This window comes from Schistocerca gregaria, chromosome X, assembly GCF_023897955.1.
Source record: "Schistocerca gregaria isolate iqSchGreg1 chromosome X, iqSchGreg1.2, whole genome shotgun sequence".
NCBI classification, from domain to species: Eukaryota; Metazoa; Arthropoda; class Insecta; order Orthoptera; family Acrididae; genus Schistocerca; species Schistocerca gregaria.
The window spans coordinates 795,283,902-795,308,801 of NC_064931.1; the positions used below are offsets into that span (position 1 = coordinate 795,283,902).

A 24,900-nucleotide genomic window follows, 5' to 3' on the forward strand; every position below is an offset into this window, starting at 1 on the left:
GCCAACAGTAAAATTCGGAGGCGGCGGTGTTATGATGTCGTGTTTTTCATGGAGGGGGCTTGCACCCCTTGTTGTTTTGAATGGCACTATCAGTGCACAGGCCTGCATTAATGTTTTAAGCACCTTCTTGTTTCACATTGTTGAAGAGCAATTCAGGGACGGCGATTGCATCTTTCAACACAATCGAGCACTTTTTCATAATGCATGGCCTGCGGTGAAGCAGTTACTCAACAACATCCCTGTAATGAACTGCCTGCGCAGAATCCTGACCTGAATCCTAGAGAACACTTTTGGGGTGTTTTGGACCGCCGACTTCGTGCGAGGCCTCACCGACCGACATCGATACCTCTCCTCAGTGAAGCACTCTCTGAAGAATGGGCTGCCATTCCCCAAGAAACCTTGCAGCACCTGATTGAACGTATGCCTGCTAGAGTGGAAGCTGTCATCAAGGCTAAGGGTGGGCCAACACCATATTAAATTCCAGCATTACCGATGGAGGGTGCCACGATTTTGTAAGTAATTTTCAGCCAGGTGTTCGGATACTTTTGATCACATAGTCGTATGATGCCACAGTTCATGAAGATATAAAATTTTAAAAGGAATGACGGTCATCGATCTTACTTAACGAACTGAATTACCTGTTGTCAAACAAGTGGCTTGCTGTCAATTATATCTAGTACTCTAATTGTATATATGTCACAGTTAGAATCGGAGGATGCATTTACGAATGCACCCTTTAAGGAGCGTTCACATTATGCCATTTTTCTGTTAAACTTTGTGGGTGCGCATAAATTTCCGACAGCGAAATTACGTGTACGCATTTGTGCATGTGTAATTTCCTGGGAACAGAGAACATGAGTAAAGAGCATTGCTTCCTGCCTTTGTTGGGAATCTTTGTGCATTTTAGCAGACGACAGGCTATTGGTTTTCATGTGTGTTTATAGATGCTCTCACCCAGCATTGCCCAAGTTCTTACTTATCCTATCTTCTATTAGTCCCTCTCCTGCTTCCACCTTCTCCTTTCGCCCTCCCCCTCAGTCCTTCTTTTCCACCCTCTCTCTCTCTCTCTCTCTCTCTCTCTGTTCACTTCCTCCACCTCGCACTCTCTGTCCATCTGCTCCTGTCTCTCCCCCCTCCATCTCCACCTGCCCTCCCTCTGTCGATTTGTTCCTCCCGCCTCTGTCCATCTGCAACTTCCCTATCTGCCCGTCTCCTCCACCACACGAAGACTATCCCCTTCTCCCTCTTTGTTGCTCACTCTCCTCCTCTCCATCATCTCTCAATTTCCTTCTCCCTCTCCCTCTCTCTCTCTGTACATCTTCTGCTCCCTCCATCCATCTCCTCCACCACACGTCTCTGTCCACCTACACCACCACTCACTCCCTTTCCATCTCATCCTGCTCATTTCTCTCTCCATCTCTTCCTGCCCCTCCCTCTGTCCATCTGCTCCTCCACATGTCCATCTGCTCCTTCCCCCTCAGTCCACCTCCTCCTCTCCCTTTCTCTTTGTCCATCTCACACACCCCTTTGTCCATCTCCTGTCCTCCTCTGTGCATCTCCTCCACCCCCACTCCCTATCCATCTCCTGCCCCTCTCTCTGCTCATCTAATTCTGCACCTCTGTCTGTCCATCTTCTATTCCCACTCTAAGTCTAACTCCTCTTACCCACTCTTTTTGTCTAGTCCTTTCTGTTTCCTCTCTTCATCTCATCCACCTTCTCTCGCTCTGCCCATCTCTTGTCACTCTTCTGTTCGTCTGCTCCACCATATGTCCACCTCCACCAACCTCTATTCCCTGTCCATCTTCTCCTGCCCCTCTCTCTCTCTTGATCTTCTTCTGCCCCACCCTCTGTTCATCTGCTCCTTCTCCCTCTGTCCATATCCTGCTCCCCTTCTAAGTCCATTAACGCCTCCCCCTCTCTCTATACATCTCCATCCTGCCCCCATTACTCTGTCAACATCTTCCTCCCCCACTCCCTGTCCATCTCTTCCGGCCGTTCTCTCTGTCCATCTGCTTCTACCCCTCTCTCTTCCCATCTCCTCCTCACCCTCTATCCATCTCCTTGTACCCTTTCTCTTTGTCCATCTCTTCATCCCCCCTCTCTCTGTCTATCTTCTTCACCCACTGTCTCTGTCCATCTCCTCCCTCCTCTCCTAATTCATCTCCTCCTCCCCCTTCCCACTGTTCATCTCCTCCTCCCTCATCTCTCTGTCTACCTCCTCCTCTTTTCTTTCTCTTTCTCCTCCCCTCTGTCTGCCATCTCCTCCTCTTCCCTTTCTGTCCATTTCCCCCTCCCCCTCACCCTGTCCACCTCTTCCTTCAGCTATATGTGTCCAACCCCTCCATCCCCTCTCTGTCTTTTCCCCTTTTCCTCCTCCATTCTCTACCAAAGTTATCGCCTCCACCTCTGTAGGAAGTTACTGGTTCTTACCTGACAGTATTGCTTCCCAGACAGTAAGTAATATGTGTGCCAAGCTTGGTTTAAATGGATAAAGGGGTTTAGGAAGAGCTATTCTGGATCGAAATTCTTCCTGCAGTTTTGGTTCAATGTTTATGACGTCGTATATTCTGAACTATATGTCGTAAAATGATATAATTTTGTAGGTACATCCAGTGTTATAAGTGAATACATCTTCCGAAAAGTGTTGTGAATAGAGTTAGTAATAAAGAACTAATAAATTAAAACGTCATGCATGACGTGAAAATTTTTCACACTGCTCGGTCTTTATGACGTCATATCTCCTGAACTATGTGTCGTTTAGTGATATATTTCTGTAGATACATTACGCAGCATATGTGGATACTGTTTGCAAAATGTGTTGCGAACAGAGTCAGTAGAAAAGAAGTAATAAAGTATATCGTCACGCATTATGTGGCAATTTTTCATGCATCGCCATCTACGTCTACATGATAACTCGACAGTTCACAATTAAGTGCCTAGCAGAGAGTTCACCGACCCACCTTCAAGCTATGTCTCTACCATTCCACTCTCGAATAGTGTGCAGGAAAAACAAAGACTAAAACATTCTTTGAAGCTCTGATTTCTGTTATTTTATTTTACTGATCATTCTTCCCCAGGCAGGTGGGCATCAACGAAATATTTTCACACTTGAGGAGAAAGTTGGTGATTGAAATTTCATGAGAAGATCCTGCCGTAACCAAAAACGCGTTTGTTTTAATGATTGCCACCCTAATTCACACATCATATCTGTGGCGCTCTCTCCCTTATTTCGCGATAGTACAAAACGAGCTGCCTTTCTTTGAACTTTTTCGATGTCCTCTGTGTCTATCTGATGCGGATCCTACACTGCACAGCAATACTCCAGAAGAGGATGTACAAGCAGCAACATCTGGAAAGAATGTAAGAGTGCTACTCAGATTGTCTCCTCTATCATTATGTACATTAGGAACAGTAGAGGGCCTATAACACTTCCTTGGGGAACGCCAGATATTACTTCTATTTTGCCCGATGTCTTTCCGTCAGTTACTGCTAATTGTGATCTTTCTGACAAGAAATTGTGAATCCAGCTGCACACCTGAGAGGATAGTTCACAGGCACGCAATTTGATTAGATGTCGCTTGTGAGGTATGATGCCGAAAGTCTTCCGGAAATCCCTCTGTATTTAACACAATATCTCCTGAACTACGTGTTGTAGAACTATATATTTTATAGGGACATTCAGCAGAAAATATGGATACTGTCTGCGACCTGAGTTAGTAGCAAAGATGTAATAAATTTAAACGTCATGCATGATGCAGCAGTTTTCTACTCATCTTAGCGTTTATGATGTCATATCTCTTGAACTATGTATCGTACAGTGATATAAGTCTCCTGCTACCGTCTGTGGTATTTGTGAATGCTGTCTGTAAAATATGTCGTGAATGCAGTCAGTAAGGAAGAAGAAATAAATTAAAATCCCATGCTTCATGTACCAATTTTACTGTTGAACATCAAAAATGTAGTGAGCGATTAACTTTTTTTCCTTTCATCGTTATGTGGGGGTTGTCAAAAAAAGTTTTTTAAAGGTTTGAGATTGTGTGTAACGTTTGTTTGCACGTTTCTGAGTGCTCCCATTCTCAAAGACTGGATGGATATAGTCTACCTACATGCGCGTCGTGAGCTACACTACTTTTTCCCCCCTCAACCCCTTCCCTTTGGTAGGTATGGCGTGAACCCCCACAGCGATTGATTACAGACAGCACGATAATGTGTACCAAGTTTGATTGAAATCAGTCCAATGGTTTAGGGGGAGATGTGAAACATATATGCACAACTGACTCGTTGAAGGTTAATTAACGTTCACAGAACGACTAACAACCTCCCATACGCATTTCTCAGTTTCAGGAATAATCACTGAAATGCGTTGTTCTGCAATGCAAAATAAGTAGCTGAAACTGGTATATAAGTCGCCAGTTACTAGCTAACGAAATGTATTGCCATCCTCATCGCTGTGTTATCGTCACTTCGTATTTCTCATACCTTCGTATTTTAGATACTCCTTTACTCGTAATTGCTATTGCATTTTCTTTTTCTGTCGCCTTTTCATTGCAATAAACGCATGACAAGTTCCCAAGCATAAAAGGGAGTCAACAGCAGACTGTTTACGACGTGATGCGTTTTTTCCAAAAAAAATTTATACATCACCTTTTATTCCCGTGCGTCTGCAGTTGCGGACGAGGAAAGACGTATAGTGTGGACATACTTTCTCAAAGTATGTCTAGCGAAGGTTAAATATTATTTTGATATACTGGTCATTTTTTTAAAAAATAATGGTGGCTATTGTTTTTTATTCGGAACAAAAGAAAAATCTATAAAAGATCTCTGACCAAAGGCACGCTTGTCCTTGTACCTTCCCGCCACTTTTGATGTGAATAACCGAAAGCTATTGTCAACTGCGGCATAGTGGTGAAGTTTGTTTTGTAGTATAATGTGCGTTGTTTTACTGTGTTTAATTTTTAGGATGTTTGGATCTTGAAAGAGTTTTACATACAGAATTAACTTTGTGTTTTGCAGTACAGCTTTAAGTATTCGAATAGCTTGGTTTAGCGTGTGAATAATTTGACAACCAGAATGCGGCTAAAGCGGCGATCATTGTTTTCGGCGGAGATAAGTGACCTACCACAGGTGTGTGATGATTATTTATAAAGTCTACCAACAGTAGTAGTCAGTAAATTAATAAAACATTGCTGTGTTACTTTATTACGGCATCGACAAGGAGTATGTTAAGTTGGAGGCCAACTCGCCGAAACTTAAAAAGAGGAAGGGACTGCATGTACTCACCGCTTTTTCCATGCTCATTTGTGATCGGCTGAAATAGTGTTTGAATGTTAAATTTTTTCTCTGGAGCCAAGTAGATAATGAAGATATGTTTATATGCGTACAGTTTGACTTCCTCTAATCTTGGGTGATAAATCAGAAGGAACACAACACATTCGAAAACGTCTTTTACAGACAAAGAATAGAATTGTGGAATTCTGTTGTGTATCTTTTAGTTATGGTTTCCTGTGTTCCCAACTTGACGTCGAAATATTGTTAAATAAACCTTGCTGTTTTGTTTTAACTGATTCAGATTTGCAGTTTTCGTTTAATACATATTTGTAATTTTAGACTTTTCCCATCATTTTATAGCTATAAAATTGTAACATACCATTCTCCAAGAGGAAATAGACTGGAGCATCAGACAGGAACATAGTTTGAGGTTCCACATGGAAAATCTTTATATTCTTGTCAGTTTGCTCCCTTTTTTACCTAAATTTTACTGTTCTCAGAATGTGAAACAGTTTTATCGTTTATGAAGATGCAGTAATGTTGAGAAAGAACACAATTGGTGATTCACTATAGATGACACAGAGTCCAGTACTCTGTGTCAAATGCTTTAGCTTTGAGGATGGATTGTAGACTGAGATCTACTACCACAGTCTGACAGTTTTTTATTGAATACTCTACAATAGTTGCAAAAGAAGTTTATTTTTAAAACAATGATTGCAATCCATGTGAAATTTACACCAGTGACAAGCATATTTTGGAATTGTTTTTACTCCCAGTTATGTGGAGGGTGATGAGCTGCCCATAAACACATCATGAACACAACCATTGAAAATTTTGCTGGCATTTCATGCTGTTGCTCGCACACAAATTACACACAACATTTAAGACTAAAGACTCTGGGGGCTAGTGTGATAGTGCCACCCCCCCCCCCCTCCCAACCCATTCCTCCTTTGAAACCTAGGATGTGTTGATGACAGTGATCTATTGTTTAGACTGATGTCTAGGTTATGATAGACAAAAATTTAGCAGCAAGTTGACAAATCCAACAAATATGAACATGGATGTGAAATAGAGGCTGTGGTAACAGATTGGTCTGTAGTGAAGCCTGTCATCTTTGTTAATGCAATATTTTGTGTACTTTTTGTTGTTTAAACTGAAATTGTAAGGCACATTCAGAAAACCTGTCTTAGGTGATGGACAAATCTAACTAGTATTTTTATGTGTATTACTAGTTGTATATAATTACAGATAAATACAGGACAGTTCAATTACATAACTTCAAGGTTGTATGGGCTTTGTGCAAGGAACTGTCGTGTGGAAATTGATGTGCAGAAGTTCATTTCCCATACCAGGATTGCAGCAAACCACCTTTTCCTCTTTGGAGGCCCATGAGTTTTAAGATCTTGGGAAGGGGAGGGAAGAAAATTACAACTAACATTGTTTCTAGCTCTCTACTTTTCAGTGTGCTAGTTAAGTATCACATTATATATCTGGTTGCAGTGATGGTCCTGAACACAGTGGCTATTGTCTTTACCCTCTCAAGGAATCATCATGTTTTTCCTTCCAGATAAATTTTATATAGTAATCAGCATTAATAATGCGGACAGAACTGGAGCAGGAGTGAAAAAAATAAATTTGTCATGTGCTCTCCCTCATCAAGTGCTCACTAGGTTGCCAGTAGGTGTACCCAACTGAGAAAGCCCTTGAGGATCTTTCTTTTTTTTTTTCATTTTCATATGTTGTGGCACACCTGGAAGCCATTACTTTGCTGTTGAATTACTTATGTTATCAATAGGGCTAGTGGTGGTGATAGACTAATAAATGTGATTAGTGTAACTTACAACCCCTCTGTTTATACCTCTTTCCATTCCCCTTTTTTTTTGAAAACCACCACTCCTCCCCCACCCACCCCACTCCACCTTGTAGTGTTTATGACATATGATTATTGATTTTAAAATTTCATTTATGAGCAGGGGAAAAGAATTAAATGGACTCCTGTTCTGTGTTTTAGCTAAGTACAAAGATTGTAGTAGATAATTTAAAAACAGATAAGTTTTCAGGGTGGCAGGAGAGAATCACTAAATTCAGTTGACTCCTGCCCTTTGTTTCAACTGAGTTAGAAGAAAAAGTGAATACTTTTTTGAAACATTGTTGTATACATCTTTGGGGTGGAAGTTTCAATTTGGCATAAAGTAGGTGCCTCATGCCCCTTTGGTCTGGCTTTTTAGCCTCTTGGATATAACCTGTTTAATTATTTTAATCAGGTGGGTAGTTTCCATGTCCTGGTCATGTGTATTGCACCCTTACTTGTTTATGATATCTTTGTTACTACAAAAACTTTTACAAAATTCATAGAATGATGTTCTGTTCACAGTATACGGGTCATTCTATGGATGAGTGGGCCTGAAACTGAGAACATAAATTTTGTAGCTGATTACGAAAAAAAGACGTAAGGGAAAGGATGTGTTTTAGTATTTACTGAAATACTAAGTTATTTTAGAAATGCGGAGAACTGATAAAGTTTAATAGGGAAATTCGTAATCTGAGGGAACAGAGCTGTAGGAAATTTTATAATTAAGTGATGGTCATAATTACTGTTCCCCTCCAAGTGAATTTTACGTTGTTGTTTACGAGATAACAATCGCTGGAGAGTTGGGACGTTTGTGATAAAAATACTTTTTTAAAAGGAGTGAATCATCTTTTTTGTAGATGTAGTTAAATAGCTACTACTTATTTGTCACACCTGTAAAAAGAGAGTAATGCATTGTAAGTAACTGAAGGAGTACTATAATTTTCTAGATGAATGGTGAAAACCATTCTTGATGTGGAAGGAATACATTTATTCACATGAAATAACTTATAAATCGGTTTAAAGCAGTGAAAAAGTCACACCTATAAAATCGAAACAGCATTTTAATAAATAAAATTTGTAGGAACGTGAAGGATAACTGAAGTGTGTTGATGAAAATTGTATTACAGCTAGAAACCAAGACAAATTAAGAAGACTATAATAGTTTATGTAAGAAACACTATAAAACAATGTCTTCAACTATCTTAATACACTTAAACTACATGTGATGTTTAAAGTGCCTTAAAACTATGTTTACAGAACAGGATCATTCAACAAAAATATTAACTCTAATGTACAAGGAACAGAAATCCTGTTTGTGCCATTGATAAAGTATCAGAATTTTGTGAAATCTATTTAAAAAAATGGGAGATTTTTACAAGTGATAAAAGTGCACCCAACAAAACATTTTGTAGTTCGTGTAGTGTCCAGTCTTCTGAGTTTCATTGTGTGTGAATTCACTAGAAAAGTTTATGGTTTTATGGTCAGATTTATCCATCAAAACAAAAAGCACCCAAAATAAAATGATGGGAACTAGCTGTTGAAAGTGATGCTCAGCGAGACTCACATTTTTAAGAAGTATGAGGAGGAGAGCAGGAAAAAAGACAAAAAATTACTGTATGCCAAGATAATGTTGATGATGATAGTGAAATTAAGGTGATGTGCCTTAAAGACGCCAAAATTTTAAAATTGATGAAAATGAAGTATCTTACGTTAATTTAGAGCAAATAGTGGGCGCACTACCTGATAAAACAGTGAAGATGATAGTTGACATACGCGTCTTTGTTTTTTTTTATACCAGTTAATATTTATGAAAAGACTTGTAATTATGAGTAGGGGTGTGCATTTCAGCAAATTTTAGGTTACAGATTTTTGTATGAAACGTGAAGTCTTAAACTTTAGTTGAAGCCTATTTTACTTAAAATCCCGTGGGGGCAGTTTTCAATGGTGGATGGTGAATATTTCAAACCTAAACACCAATTTTTTAAATCAACTAATCATATATTTTATTGGTGTAAGAGATCTAAAATACATAAGGTGTTTCTGTAAGTGTGTGCAAAAATGTAACAGGACATAGAGAATGCTCCACTGAATGGTTTGAGGTAGGGAACCTGGGGTCAGAGAAGCCAGCACAAGGATATTGGAAGTAAACTTGTCTACCGCTTTGTCTAGCATTACAATTCTCCAGCATATTTATAACTAAAATTCGTACAAGGTTGCATGTACTGTGCTGTCTATTTACATGTACATTCTTTATTTTCTACAAGGAAACGAGGAGGATGAGCCTGATTACTAGAAAGTCGTGATGCTGGTTTTGTTTAATTTGCTATCAATAAGGTGGCTGTGTTGTATCATATTTACATTGTCCCACGACAAAAGGTGCTATGGATCAACATGACAATGCACCACCTCACTTCAGCATGGACATTTTCAGCCATCTCAATGCTGTATTTCCTATTTGCTGTATTGGAAGGGGAGATCCTACGCAAGGTCACTTGACCTGAATTCACTTGATTATTACCTATGGGGATATCTAAAGTCACTTGTGTATGAGACCCCAGTGGATACGTAGAAGGAACTAGTTGCCAGAATTTGAACCTGCTTGTGACGTGACTCAAAACACACCAGGAGGATTCGTTAACCCTAGGATGCATATGAAGGGCCTCGGAGGCCCTTGTATGACTTCATTTTTAAAGAAATTCTGTACTTTTTTTGTTTGATTTCAAACTGCTTTCCAGTACTCTTTCACTAAGACTGAGACATTCCTCCTGTCAAGTCTGAACGAGATAACTTTTAAGTTTTTTGTATAATTCAATATGTTTACCCATACACCGTGAATGCATAAGCAGGGCTTCAGAAGCCCTCACACATTTATAAATGTTCTTTAGCCTATATTGTCTTCAACATTTATTTGGGAGCAGTTATTAATTCGACAATAACTGTAGTGGTATTTCCTGCAACCGGAGTGCCAACAGCTGCAGTAGCTGTAGTAGTAATAGTATAACTAGAAAATAATACACACTACTTTCACATATTTGTGATGTTGGTGTATTATTGATATTTTTGCTAGCAAATGTTTTATTATTGCATAGTATTGTTGTCCTTTGCTGCTCTTGTCAGTCTCATTGTTACTATAGTTTGTTTGTTGCTACGTGGCCAATATTGTTATGAATATGACTCGTTTAGTGCTGCACAAGCTGCTGTTCGAGAGACATGACTTTTTGCCGTGGCTTCTGCATGCAAAGCAAGAGTCAGTACGTGCAAATGCAGCTAATTTTGAAAGTGTTGTGGCTCAGTGCTTTGAAGAAAATGATTCATGCAAGGAAGGAAATATTTTTGAAGATGCAAGTAGTGAAGAATCAACCAATGAACCTGCAGGTGTGAATATTGAGGCAGATGACCTTCCGATAATATTACTTCATCAGAGTCTGAAAATGAAGAACCACCACAAAGGTATAGAAGACCACACATACATTAGTCAGAATGGAACAATTTGGAAATTAGATCCTCCTGCACTTCTCGTACAACTGTCCATAATATCGTGAAAAAGGCACCTGGTCCAGCCCGTGGTTTGAAAACCTGTGAACCTAAGGGTACCTGGGACTATTTCATCTCCAAGGAAATACTACAGGAAATCATCAACTGCACAAATATTGAAGGCAGAAGAATGACTGCTTTACGTGGTAAAACGCGGAAAAAATTTCGCTTGCTGAAATGGAGGGCTTTCTTCGTCTTTTACTGCTTTGTGGTGTTGAGAAGTGTTGGCATGTCCCTATTAGAGAATTATTCTTGGATGAAAAGGCAAATCCTACATATAAGGCCACCATGTCAGTAAATAAATTCGAGGATATAAGGAGAATGATAAGATTTGATGACAGGCGAACCCATGAAGCTCAATCTGCAGATGACACACTTGCAGCTGTTCGCTATGTATGGGAACTATTTCTTGACAGTTGTAGAAATAAAATGATTCCCAAAAAATTCGCTCACAGTTGACGAACAGCTAATCCCATTCCGTGGAAGATGCAGCTTCACCCAGTATATGCCCTCTAAACCAGCCAAGTATGGCATAAAAATATTTTGGTTATCGTGATGCTACAGCTGAATTTGCTTTAGATGGAATTGTTTACACAAGAAGGAAGCCCCATGAACATATTCAGAAAAACCTTGGATTGAATGTGGTGAAAGATCTTGCTAAAAGCATTGAAGGATCATCAAAAAATATTATTGTTGACAATTTCTTTACTAGTGTGTAGCTGGCAGAAGAGATGCTCCAGAAGCAAATTACAGTGGTGGGAACAATCAAACAAAATAAACCAGATTCCCAATGAGATGAAACCATCTGCCTCAAGAGCAATTCATTCCTCTTTGTTTGCATTTAGAGGTGACATTACAATGGTGAGTTATGTTCCCAAAAAGAAAAAGTCTGTAGTTCTCATTAGCACAATTCATCACGACAGAAACATTGATGAAACTCGTGCAAGAAAGAAAGCAGATATAATAAAGTTCTATAACACTACTAAGGGTGGAGTAGATCAAATGGACCAGAAAATTCCTTATTACACTTGCAAGAGACAAACAAGATGATGGCCATTTGCATTATGGATGAAAATGATGGATGTCTCACCAGTGAACAGTGAAATTTTATTTTCCACCCAACATCTGACATACCATAGTGGAAGAAGCGATAAAAGGCGTTTGTTTCTAAGAGATTTAGCAGAGGAAATGGTAAAACCACTAATGGAACTTTGTATTCACATCCATAATCTCCCAAAGAAAATCATTGAGTTCAAAAAGATGTCATATTGCTGTACCAACTACCTGCTTCAGGAAAAAGAAGATGCAATTATTGTCCATATAATAAACACAGGAAAAGTGCTATGACATGCATTAAGTGTAAAACCAACATTTGTAAGGAACATAGTGGTGTTATTTGTGCTTCTTGTTTGTCATATGTTGAAAACTAAGAAAAATGCAATTTTATGTGAACAATGAATAATAACTTTAGGTCAAAATATTGCCTATATCCTGCCCCCATGAACCATGGACCTTGCCGTTGGTGGGGAGGCTTGCATGCCTCAGCGATACAGATGCCTCAGCGATACAGATGCCTCAGCGATACAGATAGCCGTACCGTAGGTGCAACCACAACGGAGGGGTATCTGTTGAGAGGCTAGACAAACGTGTGGTTCCTGAAGAGGGGCAGCAGCCTTTTCAGTAGTTGCAGGGGCAACAGTCTGGATGATTGACTGATCTGGCCTTGTAACACTAACCAAAACGGCCTTGCTGTGCTGGTACTGCGAACGGCTGAAAGCAAGGGGAAACTACGACCGTAATCTTTCCCGAGGGCATGCAGCTTTACTGTATAATTAAATGATGATGGCATCCTCTTGGGTAAAATATTCCGGAGGTAAAATAGTCCCCCATTCGGATCTCCGGGTGGGGACTACTCAAGAGGATGCCGTTATCAGGAGAAAGAAAACTGGCGTTCTACGGATCGGAGCGTGGAATGTCAGATCCCTTAATCGGGCAGGTAGGTTAGAAAATTTAAAAAGGGAAATGGATAGGTTAAAGTTAGATATACTGGGAATTAGGGAAGTTTGGTGGCAGGAGGAACAAGTCTTTTGGTCAGGTGAATACAGGGTTATAAATACAAAATGAAATAGGGGTAATGCAGGAGTAGGTTTAATAATGAATAGGAAAATAGGAATGCGGGTAAGCTACTACAAACAGCATAGTGAACGCATTATTGTGGCAAAGATAGATACGAAGCCCACACCTACTACAGTAGTACAAGTTTATATGCCAACTAGCTCTGCAGATGACGAAGAAATTGAAGAAATGTATGATGAAATAAAAGAAATTATTCAGATAGTGAGGGGAGACGAAAATTTAATAGTCATGGGCGACTGGAATTCGAGTGTAGGAAAAGGGAGAGAAGGAAACATAGTAGGTGAATATGGACTGGGGCAAAGAAACGAAAGACGAAGCCGCCTAGTAGAATTTTGCACAGAGCACAACTTAATCATATCTAACACTTGGTTTAAGAATCATGAAAGAAGGTTGTATACGTGGAAGAACCCTGGAGATACTAAAAGGTATCAGATAGATTATAAAATGGTAAGACAGAGATTTAGGAACCAGGTTTTAAGTTGTAAGACATTTCCAGGGGCAGATGTGGACTCTGACCACAATCTATTGGTTATGACCTGTAGATTAAAACTGAAGAAACTGCAAAAATGTGGGAAATTAAGGAGATGGGACCTGGATAAACTGAAAGAACCAGAGGTTGTACAGAGTTTCAGGGAGAGCATAAGGGAGCAATTGACAGGAATGGGGGAAAGAAATACAGTAGAAGAAGAATGGGTGGCTTTGAGGAATGAAATAGTGAAGGCAGCAGAGGATCAAGTAGGTAAAAAGACGAGGGCTAGTAGAAATCCTTGGGTGACAGAAGAAATATTGAATTTAATTGATGAAAGGAGAAAATATAAAAATGCTGTAAATGAAGCAGGCAAAAATGAATACAAACGTCTCAAAAATGAGATCGACAGGAAGTGCAAAATGGCTAAGCAGGGATGGCTAGAGGACAAATGTAAGGATGTAGAGGCTTAACTCACTAGGGGTAAGATAGATACTGCCTACAGGAAAATTAGAGAGACCTTTGGAGATAGGAGAACCACTTGTATGAACATCAAGAGCTCGGACGGAAACCCAGCAAAGAAGATAAAGCAGAAAGGTGGAAGGAGTATATAGAGGGACTATACAAGGGCGATATATTTGAGGACAATATTATGGAATTGGAAGAGGATGTAGATGAAGATGAAATGGGAGATAAGATACTGCGTGTAGAGTTGGACAGACCACTGAAAGACCTGAGTTGAAACAAGGCCCTGGGAGTAGACAACATTCCATTCGAACTACTGACGGGCTTGGGAGAGCCAGTCCTGACAAAACTCTACCATCTGGTGAGCAAGATGTATGAGACAGGTGAAATACCCTCAGACTTCAAGAAGAATATAATAATTCCAGTCCCAAAGAAAGCAGGTGTTGACAGATGTGAAAATTACCGAATTATCAGTTTAATAAGCCACAGCTGCAAAATACTAACACGAATTCTTTACAGACGAATGGAAAAACTAGTAGAAGCTGACCTCTCGGGGAAGATCAGTTTGGATTCCGTAGAAATGTTGGAACACGTGAGGCAATACTGACCCTTCGACTTATCTTAGAAGAAAGATTAAGGAAAGGCAAACCTACGTTTCTAGCATTTGTAGACTTAGAGAAAGCTTTTGACAATGTTGACTGGAATACCCTCTTTCAAATTCTGAAGGTGGCAGGGGTAAAATACAGGGAGCGTAAGGCTATTTACAATTTGTACAGAAACCAGATAGCAGTTATAAGAGTCGAGGGGCATGAAAGGAAAGCAGTGGTTGGGAAGGGAGTGAGACAGGTTTGTAGTCTCTCCCCGATGTTATTTAATCTGTATATTGAGCAAGCAGTAAAGGAAACAAAAGAAAAATTTGGAGTAGGTATTAAAATCCATGGAGAAGAAATAAAAACTTTGAGGTTCGCCAATGACAGCAAAGGACTTGGAAGAGCAGTTGAATGGAATGGACAGTGTCTTGAAAGGAGGATACAAGATGAACATCAACAAAAGTAAAACGAGGATAATGGTATGTAGTCTAATTAAGTCAGGTGATGCTGAGGGAATTAGATTAGGAAATGAGACACTTAAAGTAGTAAAGGAGTTTTGCTATTTGGGGAGCAAAATAACTGATAATGGTCAAAGTAGAGAGGATATAAAATGTAGACTGGCAATCTCAAGGAAACCTTTTCTGAAGAAGAGAAATTTGTTAACATCGAGTATTGATTTAAGTGTCAGGAAGCCATTTCTGAAAGTATTTGTATGGAGTGTAGCCATGTCTGGAAGTGAAACATGGACGATAAATAGTTTGGACAAGAAGAGAATAGAAGCTTTCGAAATGTGGTGCTACAGAAGAATGCTGATGATTTGATGGGTAGACCACATAACTAATAAAGGAGGTATTGAATAGAATAGGGGAGAAGAGGAGTTTGTTGCACAACTTGACAAGAAGAAGGGACCGGTTGGTAGGACATGTTCTGAGGCATCAAGGGATCACCGATTTAGTATTGGAGGGCACTGTGGAGGGTAAAAATCGTAGAGGGAGACCAGGAGATGATAAACTAAGCAGATTCAGAAGGACGTAGGTTGCAGTAGGTACTGGGAGATGAAGAAGCTTGCACAGGATAGAGTAGCATGGAGAGCTGCATCAAACCAGTCTCAGGACTGAAAACCACAACAACAACAATTGCCTATATACATAATATTGTGAATAATGAGTATGTTTTAATTGAAGAAATTGGTTGTAATAAATGTTATGAAATGTATAAGTGCAACTTATAAGTGAATTAATATAATTGTTTGCATATCTTGTATGTAAATGGATGTAACTAATAAAAATTCATTCTTAAGTTTTTTTAAAGAAATTAATAAAATGTTAATCAGGCCCACCAGATTCTTTTGCTGTATCTTAGGAATCTTTCAATATGACACTAAATTTGACAGAAATAAATTTAACTCTAAAGGATGATTATAGGAAAAGAGGAAACGTTTTAAATTAGGCCAGGGCCTTGGAGGCCCTGCATATGCATTCATGTGTGTTTTCGGCACCATGCATCTTAGGGTTAAGGTGGGGCAGAATCTTGTTTGCTGATGTGCTTGCATTGTGGTTGATGGCCATCAGTTTCAGCACGTTTTGTAAGATATAGTACAAATGATACATTCATTGTGTCAAAGGCGGCATTTGCAGTTAACTGCAACTAATGTAAACAAAAAAGTACACAATAATGTGGTTTTATTCCTGTTACCTTCTTAAGGTGGCTTCTCTGACCCCAGGTTTTGTCCCTTAAATTGTTCAGTGGAGCATCCTCTCTTATGTCCTATTAAAATTTTGCACACTCTTATGGAAAATAAAATGTGGCATTTACTTTATTAATGCTTTTACTCTTGAACTAGTGTTTGTGTTTCTGCAAGGTGATATATTGATGCCGACTCACGAAGCCTTTTATGTAGTCATTTCCATCTGTTTCGTTCGTATCTTAACTACTTTGTTTGCTCGAGCCCTACTGCCGATATTTGTATGCAAGATATCATATTTATTTGTAAGTCAGCCTGTAGTTTGTATTTTGAATTTTTAATAATGAAAGTATGAAGCTGACATTCATCTGCAGTGACAACTTGGTTGTGTGTATACTTAGAGATTTAAAAATTTCGTGGTGTTGGTGTATGGTTAGTATCACTCGACTTAATATCCACCACCTTATCGTTTCTTAAACTGTCATATAAAGCATAATAGTACATCCCATATAGATCTGCAGCAGTTACTAGAGACTTGCCATATATGACAGTTTTCATGCCCTGTGTGATATTTCTTTTTCCCCCCTCTCATTTCTAGCCTAATACACCCTTTTCTCCAAGTTCACACCATATTATCCAGATCTAAAATAAAACAACTGTCTTTGCACCTCTTATTCCACACAACAATATATTATTGCTGAAGAAAATTATTTAGATGGATTGGGTGGAAAATTCAACAAAATCAGTCCCCAAAAGTTTTGTTGAAAGCTATCCCGTGTGCTGCCATTAAGGTTAAGTTCAAGTGCCTCATAGATTATTTTGATATGGAATCCGCTAATAAGTCAGGCGAATGAATGTCTTATGTCAGTCAATATTATGAAAAAAAAATGCAATAGGCCTAATGTAAATAGAACACAGCTTTTACTTCGCTCACCACAAAACAGTATTTATTGAATAGCAATCTTCTTATAGATAATATACAGGAGACCATTCTCAACTATTGCCCTGCAGTGGAACTTGATTGTGTGCCTGTTGGCTCACTGAACAGAGATTCCAGTGGTGAAGTGTTGAAAGTTTTGTTTAGCTGAAATGCGCTCCCTCCCTCATGTTTTTCATTTTTCTATGATTAGAAAATGTTTCAAATCATCTACATTGAAGCGTATGCTGCTATTTACTTATGTTGTTGCAAGGAAATTTAAAGAACCACCAAACTAAAATATTGGTCACACCTGTAGTATTATTAAAATGTTTAAACAGAAAAATTCTATTTCATTATTTACAAAAGTTGTGTGCAGTTTCTAGTATTTTACAAACTTAGTGCTATTACCTGTACTTACTCAGTTTCACCAAAATTTGAAGTCGTCTTCAACAACAGGCAAAAGGAGATTCATTTTTGTAAAATCTGTTATGAAAAGGTATAATCTAATTATCTCTAATAGATAATCTAATTATCTATTACACATTTGTGCATGTGATTGCTTTTTTGCGAAGAACTGTCAGTGTTCACCTGTTCTGGACATTAAGAAAAGTGTTGATTTATTATTTTAATTGTATCACTGGAAATTAGTCTGCATGTCACACTAATAGGTATGGAATGTCCTGCAGATGAAATACACACACATTAGGTTTTGTAGTGACCGTAACTGCCGCCCCAGCCCCCTTCCTCTTATACAACTGGATGAAGAATACTGATGCTAGCAACCTCACCTGTTCACTTTGACCCACGACATCAACAAAATAGTGGACAAACAATTCATTGCTGGCAATATACATATAATTGACTGAGGTGGTAAAAGTCATGGGATAACAATATGCACATATACAGATGGCAGTACTTTTGCGAACACAAGGTATAATTGGGCAGTGGTGGAGCTGTCATTTGTGATCAGGTGATTCTTGTGGAGTGGTTTCAGACATTATTATAGCTGCACAACAGGAATTAAGACATTGAATGCAGAATGGTAGTTGGAGCCAGATGTATGGGACATTACATTTTGGAAATTGTTAGGGAATTGGATGTTAACAGATACAGTGTTAAGAGAGTGCCGAGAATACCAAATTTCAGAATTACCTTTTACCAGTGCAGTGGCCGATGGCCTTCACTTAACAGAGAGCCGTGGTGTTTGCATAGAGTTATCAGTGCTAACAGACAAACAGCACTGTGTGAAACAGCTGCAGAAATAAAGATGCGATGTACGGTGAGTGTATCCTTCTGGACAATGTGGCAACATTGGACGTTAATGTGTAAAGGCAGCAGACTACCGATGCGAGTGCCTTTACTAACAGCATGATGTTGCCTGCAGGGCGTGTCCTAGGCTCATTACCATGTTGGTTGGACCATAGATGATGAAAACTATGGCCTGGTCATATGGTAAGAGCTGATGGTAGAGTTTGGCACAGAACCCACAAAGCCATTGACCAAGTGAGTTGGTGATGGCTCCATAATGGTATGGCTGTTTTTACATGGAAATGAATGGGGTCCTCTGTTCCACCTGAACTGAACATTGACTGGAAACGATTGGGTTCAGCTGCTTAGAGACCATTTGCAGCCGTTTCTTGACTTCATGTTCCCAAACAATGACGTCAATTCTTATCGATGACAGTGCGCTGTGTCACTGGGCCACAATTGTTTGACAACACTTCAATTTTGGACTGCTGTAGAGGCAGCATGGTTCAGTATTTCTGCTGGGGACTTCCAGTGACTTGGGTTCATACCACATAGTTGCTGCACTACATTGGACAAAATGAGGTACCCTGTGATGTCTGGCATCTGAGTGCATGTGCCATAACAAGAATTATGGTTATTCTCATGACATCACATTGGATGGCTGTGCCAACTGCCTACTTAAGCTAAACCTTAGTGTACACTACGGTTCGGAACATCACCTTAACCTTACTTTCTAAAATACTTCAGAAGCAAAATAAATATTGTTGTTGTTTGATTCTAGTTCTCTTTTCACATGTGTGATGTCACACACACCATGTCATCGTCGTCTTCTTCATCATGTCGTGGGTCAAAGCTAGCATCCAGTATTGGTAGGTTCAATTGACCCACTGGATTTGATGCTTCAGACAAGTTGCCAAAGCACCTGTTTTTGTTTGATTTTAGAGATAGTGCTGAATCGCTGAGGTCATTGATACTGATTGAATAATTTTAAACAACAATTTAAATCAAATATGGGAGGGACTGCCCTGACAGTCTTGACTAATTGGAGCAAGAGAGAGATCAAAGACCAAATAATAATAGTGCCTAATGTCAGTATTTGCCACAAAGTACAGTGAGCAACATGGATTGTTGATGCTGTGTGAACCTTGCAGGAACTGAAATTTTGTGACATTAGAAGTGCTTTAATAACTGGTTTTAATAAGAATCGCATATCTATTTATTTATCGGTCCCGAGATCGTCTTAAATGATGCTAGATCTGTAATCACAGTACAGTGCAAATAGAGCAAAAATATACAAACACACAGAATTAACAAGTATGCTTTTATGACAGGTTAGTAGTTCTTCTGAAAAACCTGGAGTTCTCAGGGAATTAATTTTACCTAGGAAAATCGGGAAAGTCTTGGAGAATCCCCAGACCTTCACGAAATCTCAGGAAATTCTCCATTTTTAACATAGCATTGAAATTGAAATTTATTGAGTTCCATAAATCACAGATTTTGAAATACTTAATATCTGAAAGTGTACTAAATATATGGATGTTATTCCATATAAGTTATCAGTGTTTAAAACTGTGGTTAGACTGCTGCTTATGGCTGGTATATAGCTCAGTTAAGAGGAAAGAAAAGTCATTATTATGTATCCCCCCTCCCTCTTGATCACTATTAATTTATCAGGAGTTTCTTGACACCATTTTCCTCCGCACACCACGAATTCTCAGGGATTTTTATTTTATTTATTTTTATATATATTTTCAGAGTTTAGAGTAGCCACCCTGTATGGGGAAAGGCAAGTGGTCAGCTGTGCCTTGGTGATGGACCCGTCCTGGCATTTACCTGAAATAATTTAGGAAAAAATCCCGGGGAACCTAAATCGGGATGGCTGGACAGAGCATATTCCTATCTCCACAGTATGAGGTCATAGTCTTTCTAACTGCACTGCCCCATTTGGTTGGTTCCTATTGTGCACTGTTAGTTGATATAAATACAGTGCTGACTTGGATCAGGAAGGATACTCCGTATCTTAAACAATTATTCACAGTGAGTCCTACTACTACTACTATTACTACTACTACTAGATAGTCTTCTTATAGCACTTTCCTGCAGTTTAAAAATGGTATGCATGTTTTGTGCCTTTGATCCTCAGAAAAGAATCCACAGCTGAAGTAGCCCCTACTGCAAGCTATTGCAGCAGCTACTTCCTTTCCTGTGTTTCAATTTCTGTTCTCTATCTTTCCTTCTCTTGTTCTTTCTCGTCGTGGCAGCGTTTGGTGTCGACCTGGCTGTAACCTAGGTTCTGCCTTTCTTTCTTCAAATATTCTTTTTCATTACCTTTTGGCTGAAATAATTTGCACTTCCCTTTTGGGTTTGATCTTCATTTTCCGAACTTTTCCATATTGTGAACTGACTGGCGGAAGAGCATGTTAAATAGTGCCTACTGCATGCAGTGTTAAGGATCATCTGTACACAGTACTTGTATATACTTTTTTGTTTTTGTTGTTGTGCGTAAAAGCCAACGTGGTAGCCAATCTGATTTGATGGAGAGAGTCTGCACCCTTTTGGTCAAGCCCTCCTGATAACACTGGAGTCACACTGCTGATGCCTGACCTGCTATCTCCTCAGGCATGCAAAGGAGTAGATGCCCATCTTCCCAGGTCATCAGGGCTCCCGGCAACAGCCATGATGCCAAATGGCCTTCATTGCGGCTGGGTGTCACCCGTGGGGAGAGCCCTTCTTCAGAGTAGATTGCATCAGGGCAGACGTTTCACACATGAAGAGGATACTTTGACCGCAACAAAGCAATTATTTTTGTGGAGTATATTGAAGATAAATTTAGGAGTCATCAGGAAACATGCACAGTCAATTACTACTGATTAAAGCCTGCTGTGCACTCTACAGCTCTTCGTGCATGAAAAAGTCTGGGTGACACCAATGACCATTGCCCCACTCAAGATTTTGAATATGGTCAAAGAAAAAGAAATTGTCTTCCACTGAGACCATACACGCTACATGAGGAGCTACAGGCTAATCTTGAGTGGTTAGACATACTTTTTATTCAACATATCCCAAAAGGTTTCAAGGACAATAGAACAGATACATGCACATTTATCTTAGCCTTTGAAGAAAACGTCCTCCCAGAAAAAGTTAGTCACGGTGTACAGGTGTGATGTGAAACCTTATATTGCACTGCCCATGCGATGCTTACGATGCCTACACTTTGGGCATATGTCATCCCACTGCACAGTGGCCCCAAAATGTGGTAACTGTGGTTGATCATGCCATGAAGGTAGTCCTTGTGAGCAACCCCCTTTTTGTGTCAGTTGCATGGGGCACCATCCTCCTCATTCACTGTTTGCCCAGTCTTCAAGAAAGAAAAGAAAATGCAGGAATAGAAATCTGTCGAGTTCCTGGCACATACAGACGCAAGTAATAAATATGAACACCTACAGCTTGTTGATTTGATGTCTCACTATGCGAATGTCACAGCAGTCAATCCCATTAGAGGTCATTTGATGTCAGATCAACACCGAAAAGACTTAGAAAAATATAAAATTTTACTTAGATAAATGAGCTAGACAGAAATTTACTCCAAAGCGGTTGTCCCACTGCCCTCCTCTCACATGGTCAATGGGGCACCATCTTTGGGAACCACTTCCCACATCCAGCTCCCTCCCAGGACCCATGTCCCTGAAAATTCATAAATCGGAGGTCTGATGCCAGCCAGTTGCTCAAGGAACCACAACCTGTGTTTCCCTGGGAAGCCCACTCATCATTTGATGGCAGGTTAATCACGGATATGCCCTCACAAGAATCCTGGCCAACGAAGAATGAAGTTGGGGGGAGTAGGGGGGGGGGGGGGAGATCAAATGTGATTCCACCACCATTGGTGACACAGTGATTGTGGAGCATTACCAGTCCTCTTGGCACCTTCACGCCTAATCTGGACACCCATAACATGATCGTTCAGTGGAATTTTAATGGATATTACCATCACCCATCCTGAGACAGCATCTGGGGCGATCTGTACACTGATTCGCACAGAGGTGTTCAGCAAGTCGATTCCCTGTCGTATCGTGTTGGAAGTAATACCAGTAATATTGCAAATGGCTTCAGCTGTCACCATTTGTAATGTTAACACACTACCAGGCTGGTCACTTACATACCTTGAGTTGACCACCTTAATCCAACTCCTCTTCCTCTCCCTCCCCCCCCCCCCGCCTCCACCCCCCCTTTTTCCCCTACTTCGGGATTTCAGTGCACACTACTTCATGTGGGGGAGTACAACTTTGTCTGGTAGGGATCTTCCTTTTGTTCTGCTTATTACTGACCATGATTTCTCTCTCCTCAGTGAAGGCACTCCTACCAACTACAGTGCTGCCAAGGCACCTATTGATCTAACGATCTCTTTCCTCCATACTGTGGCTTCATTGCATTGGTCACTACATGACAATCGTTGTGACAGTAACCACTTTCTGGGTTTCGTGTAAATTCGTTGACACGGCCAGATAGATAACTAACATATTGTGTGCTTAAGAGTGTAGTGGCAGTTTCATGCCTTTGCTGTTATTGTTACCCTGCCTGTCAGATTGCATGGGCAAGGTGTGCAAGACATTTCAGACATGATCACCCATGCTGCCAGAACTTCTGTTCCCTTTCTACAGGTCCTCTCCACTGCCGACTAGTGCCATGGTGGACCCAAGACAGTGCAGTAGCTGTGCAGGATACTCAGAGTCCTGCAACATTTTGACATCCTTTCAAGACAAATATCACTTTTAAGTGACTTTGTGCTAAGACTTGTTGTCTAATTAAACACATTGAGAAGGAATGCTGAGAGTGCTAAGTCTCCTCCCTGGGAACATACTCCTCGTGACCCAAAGTGTGGGCTGAGCTTCGTAGTCTTTTGGGCTGCCATTGATCAACAAATGTTCCGGGTCTTATCCTTCAGAGTGGTATTTGTACTGATGCGTCAGTTCTTGCTGAACACTGTGCAACCCACTATGCAATAGCATAGGCATCCTTTTCTTTTTTCGGCTACCTTTTTACTGCAGAAATGACAAATTGAAAACATCCTCAATGTATCAACCCCCCCCCTCCCCCCCTTTCCTTGACAAACTGGCATCACTAATGTCCTCCGCAAGCTGCTTGAAAGAATAATTGTCAATAGATTATGCTGGGTTCTTGTGTTTTGAGGCCTTTTTTCCCACACTATCGGTGAGATTTCTGGTGGGATGATCCACAACCATCTGATCAGGTTGGAAACAGCAGCACTACAAGTGTTACAAAAAAAGCACTATGACCTCATTGCAGTATTTTTTTGACCTACATAAGGCATGTGACACTGCTTGGTGCCATCACAGTTCACTTACCCTCATTGACTGGGGTTTTTGAGGCCCCCTAAATAATTTTTTATTTCTATTTTCGTGCCACTCGGCGTTCCAGGTTAGAGTTAGTATGTTTCCAAGCTCTTCTTGGGTCCAAGAGAATGTTGTTCCACAGGGCTCTGTCCTGAGTGTAACTCTCTTCCTCATAGCCATGAATAGGTTAGTGATCTGTGTCTACCTGCTGGTCACCCCTACGTTGTATGCAAACAACTTTTGCATTTGGCACAGTTCCCACTCAGTAGCTGTGGCTGAATGCCAGTGCCAAGGGACCATCAAATAGATGTTTGTGTGGACCCTTTCCCATGGTTTCAAATTCTCTCCTGCAAAAAAATTGGGTCATGCATGTTTCATTCTACTACAATCCATCTTGTATACCCAGTGCTTGAACGTTGTTGCACAGTCTCGTTTTTTGGGCTTTTTTTAAAAAAATAAAATGCCTGTCTGCCCCATATTCAGCAGCTGAAGACTAGTTGGTTGTGGAAGCTTAACTCGTTCTGCTTCCTTGACCGTACGTCTTGGGGTGTGGATTGTGGTGCTGTTACCTTTCTTTACGGGGCCTAGGTATCATCCTGGCTGGACTATGGTTGCCAGGTTTATGGCTCTGTGGTGGCTTCGGCTTTGAAGTTGAGAGACCCATTCCATCACTGTGGAGTCTGTCTGGTATGCACCTCACAGCCCTCTGCCAGGATCTGCGCCTCTCCTTCCTGGAATGTGTTCCCCATGTTTTCTTGTGCACCTCTGTTGGTTGGTGCTCAGGTCACAAATTAGGACAAATTTATTTCAAGGTCCTAAAGTATGCCATCCCTATGAGCTTCTGGTGTTTGTTACATTCAATACTTCATGTATTTCAAGGAGCTACTATCTTCCATACTAATGACTCTAAAACCGTGAGTAAGACAGGATATACTTTGACATCCACTGCTGGCCAGGAAAACCATTTGTTGCCAGAACTTCTGGTGTTTTTTCAGTGGCTCTAATAGCTGTCAACAGAGCCCTACACTGTATTAAATGGCCCTTTGTGGACCACATTTTATTATGTAATGACTCAATTGGCAACCTTCTTTCTGTGGGTCCACGAGGTCATCTGGGTATCCCACAGAGTGACTGGGCTGACTATGTGACTAGAGGAGTGATTACTTCCTCCCCAGATGTGCTTCATGAATTTGCAGATGCAACAAATAGACCTTTGCTCACCCAGAGATGAATGACATCTGGTTGGCTACTGCTCCTTCTTATAAACTCAGCACTGTCGAGGAGACCACTACTGTGTGCCACTGTTCCTTATGTTCCTCACAAAACAAATCCACTGTGCTGTGTCACCTGCTGCATTGGTCATATATCAGAGCAAATCCATGATTT

The 24,900-nt window shown here is 40.3% G+C and overlaps 1 protein-coding gene and 1 long non-coding RNA gene across 3 annotated transcripts in view; one reads left to right on the plus strand and one right to left on the minus strand.

The window, feature by feature from the left end:
* Positions 1–24,900, minus strand: part of LOC126297470 (uncharacterized) — a 54,996-nt gene that overhangs the window by 16,654 nt on the left and 13,442 nt on the right. The gene's annotated exons all lie outside the window — the stretch shown is intronic.
* Positions 4,825–24,900, plus strand: part of LOC126297467 (condensin complex subunit 2-like) — a 164,488-nt gene continuing 144,412 nt past the window's right edge. Inside the window, exons 1-2 of one of the 2 annotated variants that reach the window (XM_049988344.1) lie at positions 4,825–4,930; positions 5,015–5,125. In XM_049988344.1, coding sequence (XP_049844301.1) covers positions 5,072–5,125 — 54 coding nt within the window. In that variant the 5' untranslated portion in view covers positions 4,825–4,930; positions 5,015–5,071. Of the gene's footprint in view, positions 5,126–24,900 lie in introns of both variants that reach the window. The other variant, XM_049988343.1, reaches the window with a different exon arrangement.